Below are 10,794 nucleotides of genomic sequence, written 5' to 3'. Positions count from 1 at the left end.
AGGTTCTGTCATGTGGGAGTAATTTGAGTTGATTTTGGTCAATCAGGTGGGTTTGCCAGCTTTCTGTTCTTGTTGCTTGCCTTTGTTTTGGGTGTATTTATTTTATCTGAAATTTGAAAAACTTAAAATGTCTTAAAAAAACATCTGCTTTTCATAATATACATATCATTAAAGAAATTCATTGTTAAAATAATCTTAAAATGTTATTCTACAGAATGTGCAGCAATTTACTTTGTTTACTCTTTTTCTGTGATAGTTTGTGGGACCCAGGAAGATCGTATACCTGCATCCCTACCAACTTGCAGTGCAGTTTCTATGCAATGCAACCTCTTCTGTTTCGTGTGAGAGGATTTTCTCTAAGCAGGAGAAACTATCTCCAAGCAAACAAAGCGACTCGGCCATCGCACAGTGGAACAAATTCTCTTCTTAAATAAAAACCAAACAGGATAACCTTAAATGCATCATGTTTTTACTTTACAAGTTCACTAGTTCACACCCTGTTAAGGCCATCTTCTCTTTCTAACATGTTTCACTTTTCACCACTTTTACTTCACTCGCTGGTCAGCTTTAGGCTCTAAATCCACTTGGTTACATTTATGAAAAGATGTCCCTTTGTGTGTCCTGTCTCAGTGATGAGATTAAAGGTACACTAAGAACACAGAGAAAGTAAAGATTCAGATGACCAGAACCCAAATCCAAACCCAGCATACAGAGATTCAGTCAATGTGATGTTGAAGGTGTGGAGGTGGATCAGAGTGTCAGAGGAGACTCTGTAGAAGGACAGAGTGCCAGCAGGACAGTCCACATACACTGCTACTCTGTCAGAGACCGAGGAGGAGTGGGAGGAGATGAATGTTTCTCTGTTATTGTGCCACACAGAGTAACCACCATCAGAGCAGCTCAGACTCCAGGACTGATCATTTCCTCCAAACCAACACTCATCACTCTTTTTTTTCCTTTGGATTCTTCTGTAACTCACTGCTATATAAACTTCTCCTTCCCACTCCAACTCCCAGTAACAGCGACCAGTCAGACCATTTCTACACAGGAGCTGAGGCCAGCAGTCAAATCTGTCTGGATGATCAGGATATGGATGGTCCTGTTTCACACGTGTCACCTTCCTGTTGTTGTCAGATAGTCTGAGGTTTCTGTTCACTGTGTTGGTGTCCACTGTGAGTTCACATGAATCTGGAAAGAAAAAGATGGAGCTGCAGTTGATAATCTGACATATTTGATGCTTTATTCTTTCTTTACTTGCTGATATGTTGCTCAGTCATAGAAAGTTTAATGATGATACTTTCTGAATGAATATATACAAGACTGTATATAAAAGATGCCTGTAGCCACTGTGAGGCTGTAGTTTTGAAGGTTTGACATAAACATTTTGTTATCATTTCTGAGACTTACACTTCAGTAGTGCAGGTTTTAGCCACTGCTCTCCACAATGGTTCACTCTGGAGGGAGAAAAACATAATGAGTTTTATCTATAATGAGTACGTACTGCTATTCAACATGAAGCACCAATTCCTGATTGATATAGAAACATGCTGAAACACAGCCAGTTTTAAATATATTCTCTTCTCAGCAGAGACTGCTATGGGTCATGCTTTCATGAAGCTAAAAAAGGGTAAAAGTGTATTCTTAAAAACCTGTGTGTGTTTGTCAGTCCCATTCAGAACCGAAAGCTAAAGAGCTAAAGAAGAGCCCAGCCACCCCTTGGAGGAAACTCATGTCCACCGTTAGTATCTGCAGTCTCATTCTTTCAGTCGTGATCTGGATCTGGTAGCCATAGGGGTGGATGCAAACAAAGATCGGCCGGTAAATCGATACTTTTGCTTTCATGCCCTGCTGTGTCTTCAAAACAGAGCAGAACAGACTCTCCTCTCCAGTACTCTCGGACAGATCTTAGTGAGGCTGAGTAGTGGGATACCTCTATAATTGGAACACTGCCTTCAGTTCCCCTTCTTAAAGACAGGAACCATCACCTGACCCTGCCAACCCCGATGATCTACCCCAGACAAACAACATTACAAAGATGTGTCAACCACGACAGCCCCACCACATCCAGAACCTTAAGAAACATAAGGGGAAATCTCATCGACCAAAAATTCCCTGCCACCAAGGACTTATTTAAGACCATTAGTGAACTCAGCCTAGTGATGCCTAAGTTGTCCCCTTTAATTCCTAGACACTGCTTTCTCTAAGGATGGATATTGGAAGAATTGAGGAGGTGCCTAAAGTATTGGATTCACTGGCTGACTATATCCTCAACTGAAGTCAGAAACAACCAGTGATGAGAATAACGGCATTATAAGTAACAGTGTTACTTTTTTCAGCAATGAGAAATCTAACCAATTACTATTTTTATCGTTACAACACCGTTACCGTTACTAACAAGAAAATGCAGTGCAGTCGCATTACTATTTTTCAACAAACAGTTGGTTGAAGCTGCCTTCAGCTTACCGCACCTTATATCAGTTGCACCGAAGTAGCTGTCTACGTAAGTAATCTGGGCGCTGCCGCTTTAGGTAACTTCTACTTACTCGTAGTTACTAGTAACTTCGAGTAACTAGAAGTTGACTGAAGGTTTGCCAGAAATGCTTTGAGAAGAATCTTAAGTTCTATGCCACCATCAAACTCAGTCTAAAGGTGAGTTTTTGCACAGCTACTGTAAGAACCACAGTCTTCTTGGGCTGCAGTACCTGTAAGTTGTCTCAGGAGTCCAGCGGGCTAACTAAGGACTTATTCAGTTTGATGGCTCTGGTCACTTTTAGTGTCCACCATCTGATTTTGAAATTAATATAATGACACATGCCAACCACCATGAGGCCACAGCTTTATACAGACTCCTCAGCCAAGGAGTTCTATGACATGGTCCTTTTGGACTTAGTATGCCCTGTTTATCTTTCGGAAGGCTTTCAAAGCTCTGTCAAAGGTGAGAATTTAAGGTTTTTCAGACCAGGGCCTCAAACATTACCGGTACACCAATAGGACCATAGACTTCCCTGATAGGGCATCCTCTGTTGTTCGGTATATAAGCACAAACAACAGTCAGGACTTGTTCCATGACTCCTCTGGGGTCTGCACATTTCTTTACATAGAATCGCTTTATACCTTTCCCATGAACAGAAAAAAGCAAAAAGCAAAAAGGCTAAAAAAAACCCAAAACAAGTTAGATAAACCAACACCATGTGAACTCTTGTTCATACCTTAGATTGTCCAGTCTCCACTGAGTATTCTTCACTCCCTTAGAAAGCTCCTCCACATGAGAGTCTCCTGGATGATTGTAGCTCAAATCAAGATTTCTCAGATGGGAGGGGTTAGACCTCAAAGCCAAGACCAAAGATTCACCTCCATCTTTTGTGATCAGACAACCTGAGAGACTAAAGTTTTGAAAGAAGAAAAAAGTCCAGGATGAGCATGCATAAATAATAATATTGCAATTTAAAATAACACGTAAATCTCTCTCTCTCCCTCTCTCGCTCACACACACACACACACTGAATCATTACCTTAGAGTTTCAAGTTTACAGTGTACACTTTTTAGTCCATCAGACAGCAGCTTCACACCAGAATCTTGCAGGTCATTGTTACTCAGGTCCAGCTCTCTCAGACTAGAAGACTCGAAGCTGAGAACTGATGAAAGAGCTTTGCAGCTTCTCCATGACAAGTTACAACAGCTCAGCCTGAGAGAAAAAAATATCAATGAAGATAACAATCAAGAATGTAAAAACAAATATAATGGTTCAAAAATCGACTTACAGAGCTTTTTTGGAGGCTTTGACCACTGGCAGAAGCCTCAGAAGAGCATCCTCAGTAGCAGAGTATTTCTTCAGTTCAAATGAATCAAGATCTTCCTTTGATGACAATAAGATGAAGACCAGAGCTGACCACTGAGCAGGAGACAGTTTATTTGTAGAGAGACTTCCCGAAGTCAGAGACTGTTGGATCTCCTCCACTAGAGAACGATCATTCAGTTCATTCAGACAGTGAAACAGATTGATGCTTTTCTCTGCAGACTCATTATCACTGATCTTCTTCTTGATGTACTGGACTGTTTCCACATCAGTATTTGAACTACTTCCTGTCTGTGTCAGTAGACCTTTTAGGAGAGTCTGATTAGACTGCAGTGAAAGCCCAAGGAGGAAGCGGAGGAACAAGTCCAGATGACCATTTGAACTCTCTAAGGCCTTGTCCACGGCACTCTGGTGGAGATGTTTTAAAGAATGCTGATCTTTTTTTTGCCGTTTCTCCAGCAGGTTGACTTCAGAGTTGCTGAAGGTCAGATGGACATGAAGAGCAGCCAGAAACTCCTGAATACTCAGATGGATGAAGCAGAAAACCTTGTTCTGGTACAGTCCTCTCTCCTCTTTAAAGATCTGTGTGAACACTCCTGAGTACACTGAGGCATCCTTGATAATTACTTCAAAATCTGTCAGGTCTGATTCATAGAAGATCAGGTTTCCTTTCTGCAGCTGATCAAAAGCCAGTTTTCCCAGACACTCGATCATCTTCCTGCTCTCTGGACTCCAGTGCTGATCTATCTCAGTTCCTCCATCATACTTGACCTTCTTCATTTTGGCCTGAACCACCAGGAAGTGGATGTACATCTCAGTGAGAGTCTTGGGCAGCTGTCCCCCCTCTCTAGTTTTCAGCACATCTTCCAGAACTGTAGCAGTGATCCAGCAAAAGACCGGGATGTGGCACATGATGTGGAGGCTTCGTGATTTCTTGATGTGGGAGATAATCCTGTTGGCCTGCTCCTTTTCTTTGAATCTCTTTCTGAAGTACTCCTCCTTCTGCGGGTCACTGAATCCTCTGACCTCTGTCACCATGCCAACACATGAAGGAGGGAGCTGATTGGCTGCTGCAGGTCTTGTGGTTATCCAGAGGCGAGCAGAAGGAACAAGTTTTCCCCTGATGAGGTTTATCAGCAGCACATCCACTGAGGTGGACTCTGTAACATTAGTCAGGGTCTCAGTTTTGTGGAAGTCCAGAGGAAGTCGACACTCATCCAGACCATCAAAGATGAACACAACCTGGAAGTCTTCAAAGCTGCAGATTCCTGCTTCTTTGGTTTCAGTAAAGAAGTGATGAACAAGTTCCACCAAGCTGAACTTTTTCTCTTTCAGCACATTCAGCTCTCTGAAAGTGAATGGAAACATGAACTGGATGTCCTGGTTGGCTTTGTCTTCAGCCCAGTCCAGAGTGAACTTCTGTGTTAAGACTGTTTTCCCAATGCCAGCCACTCCCTTTGTCAGCACTGTTCTGTTTGGTTCATCTCTTCCAGGTGAGGCTTTAAATATATCTTCTTGTCTGATTGCAGTTTCTGGTCTGTTCAATTTCCTGGATACGGTTTCAATCTGTCTGATCTCATGTTCATCATTGACTCCTGCAGTCCCTCCCTCTGTGATGTACAGCTCTGTGTAGATCTGATTCAGAAGGGTTGAGCTTCCTGCTTTAGCAATCCCCTCAAACACACACTTGAACTTCTTTTTCAGATTAGACTTCAGGTTTTTTTGGCACTTTGCAGCACGAGTTCCTAAATTAATAATTAAAAAACAAACAAACATTAGAATTGATTAGAATATTTGCCGTGGTGTTTCCTTTATTTAAGAACTGACAGGATTACCTTGGATTCCCTCAGCTCTCTGTGATTCACCTACCCTCTGCCTATCACCTACTTTAGCCATTGATTTATGGGCTTTCCTGATGTAATCAACCATCTATAATGTAGTATGTCTGACCACAAAAGTTATAGATAAACAAATGGAAACATAAAAACAAAAGATGCATAAATGTTTATGTCTCTATCATGCACCAGGGTGTTGTGTTAATCATGGCGCACATCATTTATGTTTAGATAAAGAAAAATTTATAGATCCAACAGAGTGTTTCTCAGACTGTGGGGCATAGAACAGCTGGGGTTGTAGACAAACTTGAGGAAATGCTGTGCATGTGTTCAAATCCTCTTACTGCTCTGCAGACACTCAGCCAGCTTCTCCTGCTTCATTTTCCTAAGGAATTGCAGCGTGATCTTCAAAAATGACTCTCTACTGCTCCTCCTCTGTTCTTCATCCTCAGCCTCCAGCACCTCCTCATCCTCCCTCTGACACTCTAACCATTCTGGATAGTCTGAAAGCACGACCTTCCTCATCTTCTTCAGCTCATTCTTTAAAAAACTGAACATTTTGTCCTCCAGCGTCTGGAAAAAGGATACATTTAGAACTTTAAACTTTCATCTATTAAGGTTTTGACAAAATTAGGACCATATATTCCACATTATAACCTTCATAATGTTTTTAACTAAATGAATCTAGTAATTCTCTCACTGAGTCTCATGTTTAAGGAGAGATGGAAACTAAATTACTTTTTCCTCATTGATGTGATATTAAACTGTTGACTCTTGAATCTTCTCACCGTAAATATGGAGTCCAGATCAGACTGACCACTGAGAGTCTCTGAGCTCTGCAAAACACTGCAAAAACGTTCAATGTTAGCATATGTGCAGTTTGTTAAAGGTGTTCCTTTTTGTAATGATGAGTCTTGGTATGAACACAAAGTGATCACTAATGCAAGTGCTGGTCTTGCTGTTGGACATGACGTTTTTAAAGAAGAAACACAATCAACAGTTTCAGTTCTCACCCTGTAACAAAAGACCGCTCTCTGTTTGAAAAGGTTATTGGTTGAATCATAGATCGGTCACTCTTCATTGAGACACAGCTCAGTGAAGTAGACAACAGTGTCTCCTTATTGATTCTGAAATGAGAAAATAAAGAATACCATGCGTGTGTTATTTAAGGTATTCACAGCAAATGTTGGTATTCTAATGAAACAGATAATATTGCATGTGTACAGGTCTGTTAAGAATTAAAAATAATTCACTCGACTCTCGTTAGCACAAAATCTTTGGTTCTCCGAGACTATTTGTTTTATAGAATGATTTTAAAACTTTATTGATTAAGCTGTTCATAGCTACAAACTGTGATTCGGAGTGGGGTTTGATATTTGGGGGTACCTAAGAATAGGTCCCCAACTGATTTCCACTGTAAGCTCAAATAGATTTTACTCCCGTCTTCCTCAGATGGCCATCCCTCCCTGAGCCTGATTCTGCTAGAGGTTTCTTCCTTTTCAAAGGGAGTTTTTCCTTCCCACTGTCACCAAGTGCTTGCTCATTGGGACTCCTCTAATTGCTGGTGTTTTTTCTGTGTTGTAGAATTTTTACCTCATATCTTGTTGTGTGTGTTTGGCACTGAATTGAACTGGAAAAGCTCCTTTGTATTGGAGGTGCAGAACATGGTCCACTCAGTCACAAAATTGGAATAGTACTGAATTTCTGCCAGAGGTGGGAACTGAACATCCCTGTGCACTCTGTATGTTTGGCTATACCAGCTCTGTCCAGGATCCTACCCGCCACCTAATCCAGCTCAGGTGTCAGCTGTTTCTCTCCTCACCTGAGTATTTAACTTATGTGGCTGCAGGGATGATCATTTAATTATTTTTCATATCAGGAAGTCCGTTCCTCCCAATCACCCCTCTAGGTCTTTGTCACATGTCTCCTCATTTTGTTAAATAACTTGTTCACCTTTGGCCTTCCATGCCAGTGTTCTTCATGTCTCTTTTACACACAGAGCAATTTTCAGTTCTCCGTACAAAAGGTCTTTGGGATGTGTCCATAATCCGTTCTTATGACATGGCCAACTCAGCACACTCGTCTTTGTTTGAGGATGGTGTAGATGGCTGGTAGTCCTGTTGTGGCAAGTATCTCTTTGTTGGTGACCTTGTCTTTACATGGTATGCCAAACATAGAACTTTGGTCTTTCCTTCAAACTAAGCAGATTCCTTCAGTGCTGTCTTTAAACACATGATTTAAAAGTAAGGAAAAGAAAAATGCTGAAAAATGTTGGGGCATGCACACATCCTTCTTTGACACCAAGGCAAAGGGGTTGGACAAGGGTCTGTCAATAAATGCTATAAGTAAACTGTTACTCTGCATTTGTTGTGACGTTGTCACAATGAAAAAATCATATCAGCTGATCTTTTTGGTGTGAAGCTGCACTGGGAGTCTGGGTAAACTCTGGCAGCCAGTTTTTTGCAGTTTTTCTGGTGCAATGCACAAAAACAACTTTCCAACAATACTCAACAACAAAATTCCTCAAAAGTGTCTGCTTCTGTCTCCTGTTTGGTTGATGGTACCATTAGTCATATGTTATGGAACAGCTGCCTCTTTCCAACATTAACAGAGTGAAGAGGGTCTAAAAGGGTTTGTGCATCAATCACATGTAACATCAAGACAACCTTGTCTTATTATCACAGGGTTTAAACTCTAGAATGATTTGCAGACTCACTAAATCACTCGCTCTGTTTAATTCTCTTGTTAAAATTCGTGGAGCCTCATTGAGCCTCTGAATAACTGTAATTATTTTCTTTAACATGTTATTTATTGTCATCACTGAACAAAAATCAATTAAAATTTTGTAAGTGAAGAATGTGCATGTTTGTCTTCATCTTTGAATATAATGGGTTGAATCATAGATTGATTACTCTTGAAGGACACACCGGTGGATGAAGGAGGGGCTTGTGTTTTCTGATAGAAAAAAAAACAGGGACTGCATAGTGAGCACAGTAGCACAGTGAGTTTGGATTCAAAGCAGCTGCAACAATTTCCAGTAACCAACTGAAAAACACAACCCCCCCCCCCCAAACTGTAGAACCAATTTATAGCAACCAATCCATTGTGTATTTTCTACCTGGTGTGTAAGTAGATGACACGGTAAAAAACAGATTATGGTGTTTTGTGAGACTAAACACAGCAGCAGAAATAAGTTTGTGTACTGGCAGCAATTTGATGTTTGTCTCTCTCAAGATTTAAAACTCTGACTTATTTTTGTTTTTTAACTGAGGTTGTTGCATTAAGAAAAGGTGATGACCACACAGATGTAGTGACTGCAGAGAGTTCACATGTCAGAGAGTTAAACAGTTGGTTCGTTTGATTTCTGTGTCTCTGATCATGACAAACACAGGTGACTGTGACCTGGAGAAGGGTCCTGACAGCTAGAGACAGTCCTCTCACCTCTGAGCTTTGGTCTCGCTGTCATGTTCCCCACACGGAGTGGATTTAGAGGGAGGGACTCCCTCCTCTCTGTGCTCACACTGATCCATAGCAGAAGCCACACCTTCACACAGACACAGCAACATTAATATCACCACATATATTAGTTCACACACACACACACACATCACACGGATTTAAACATCTATAATATTTTGTCTGAAAACAGAATCCAAACATCTTCTCCTGTGTGCCTTCAGTCGGTCTTCAGCAGTGTTGGGGAGTAACGGAATACATGTACCGCCGTTACGTATTTAAAATACAAAATATGAGTAACTGTACAGTTTAAAAAGGTGGTATTCAGAATACAATTACTTTGTTGAAATAAAGGGATAACACGGCGGTCAGGAACAGGAAAAGATCGTTTCCTGTTTCATATGTTAAGCTATGCCCTCTCTATTTATGATAATTCCATGCCCAAACAAAACACGCATTAAGAGGCTCAAATGGCTGTGTCTCAATCTAGCGTCTCATAATGACGTGAATAAATATTTTTATTTATTTAATATGAAGGCAATAGACAGAGTGTTACAGGCATTGCCCTAAAGAATGTAGCCTCATGGGCAGTCTAGTCCGTGCTGCAGGGAGAATGGACTGACATACCCGCTATGTGTCTGTGAGCGAGGGAGGGAGAAAAAGGAGAGTCGAAAAGTACGAGTTGTCACCGAGCAGAAACGGGAGATGGAAGCATGTAAATATAATAATAACCACTGCAGCCAAAAAGAGTGCCTGATGAGCCCAGTTGTAAGTAAGCTATTAAGAATCGGCTGTACACTTTTTTCGTGTTTTCCTCAGCAACAATGAGTTCAGTTGGAGCAGCCTTTCAACGCCTCTCTCTGTCTCTCGCTAGCAAAGTTGACCCAGACAACAAAGTAAAGCAAGTTTTCGGTTACGAGCCCGACACGGAACCAGACGTTTTAGCCAGCGGTCCCTTTACTACGTTTTGGAGCCGCAGACCTGTTTTATATACACGCGGAATAGTTTTCTATACAACCTTACCTAATGTCCACCCTACTGTTACTCATTTTATATTAAGATTTAAAACTCTAGTTGGTAATGGTATGGCGAGTAGCCTTCAGTAATAGTAATAAATCACACAGCAATAGTACATTCATGTAGTTGTAAAAAAGCATGATAATATATTAAGTAATCCAATGTATTCAGAATACGTTACTCTTATTGAGTAACGTATAACGGAATACATTACAAAATACATTTTGGGGCATGTATTTTGTAATCTGTAGTGGAATACATTTTAAAAGTAACCTTCCCAACACTGGTCTTCAGTGTTACCTGATGGTTCGAACACTTAAAAGTAAATGAATCACTGTAAAGTTATTGTTCCTAAACAATAAGAAATTCTTTTTTCTCTTCATGTTTTATACCAACAAACAGCAAACAGCCAATCAGCATCATGAAACAGCTTTCTCTGGAAAGACTCACCTGCTGAGCTCACTTCACACCCTTTCCACCTTCATGTGTGGAAGAAATATTTTGAGAAAAGAAGCTGCTCAGTCTCTTCGTCAGTCCTGGTGTCTGAGCGATTGATCTAAGGACTCTGTCACAAGCTCACAACTACAGATTACAAAAAAACCCCAAAGACATCCGACCAGCCTCACCTGTGGAAAGAAACCCAGTCAGTGTCAGAGAAAACACATAGGGGATTATGGACTTAGACATGA

General features: G+C 40.9%; 1 protein-coding gene across 1 annotated transcript; it reads right to left on the bottom strand.

Annotated features, from left to right (window-relative positions):
- Positions 1-489: 489 nt before the first annotated feature.
- On the bottom strand, positions 490-9,198 carry LOC118454399 (NLR family CARD domain-containing protein 3-like). Its single transcript, XM_035908973.2, has 9 exons — positions 9,074-9,198; positions 6,646-6,759; positions 6,421-6,478; positions 5,977-6,205; positions 3,763-5,542; positions 3,513-3,686; positions 3,210-3,383; positions 1,408-1,454; positions 490-1,188 (listed from the first exon to the last, which is right to left on the bottom strand). Exons 1-9 carry the CDS (start codon positions 9,196-9,198, stop codon positions 650-652), a joined length of 3,240 nt encoding a protein of 1,079 aa, XP_035764866.2. The 3' UTR covers positions 490-649.
- Positions 9,199-10,794: the final 1,596 nt, after the last annotated feature.

This window comes from Neolamprologus brichardi, chromosome 15, assembly GCF_056152115.1.
Source record: "Neolamprologus brichardi isolate AB-2024 chromosome 15, ASM5615211v1, whole genome shotgun sequence".
Classification (NCBI taxonomy): Eukaryota; Metazoa; Chordata; class Actinopteri; order Cichliformes; family Cichlidae; genus Neolamprologus; species Neolamprologus brichardi.
The sequence above is the reverse complement of the archived record's forward strand: the minus strand, read 5'-3'. Positions and strand labels throughout refer to the sequence as shown.

Excerpts from the sequence above, each read along its gene's own strand:
- LOC118454399 (XM_035908973.2), bottom strand. The coding sequence starts at position 9,198 with ATGTTGCTGTGTCTGTGTGAAGGTGTGGCTTCTGCTATGGATCAGTGT. Across the intron at positions 6,479-6,645 it reads GAGCGGTCTTTTGTTACAGG|TGTTTTGCAGAGCTCAGAGA; the intron begins GTGAGAACTGAA and ends ACGTTTTTGCAG. Across the intron at positions 1,189-1,407 it reads AAAACCTGCACTACTGAAGT|ATTCATGTGAACTCACAGTG; the intron begins GTAAGTCTCAGA and ends TTTTCTTTCCAG.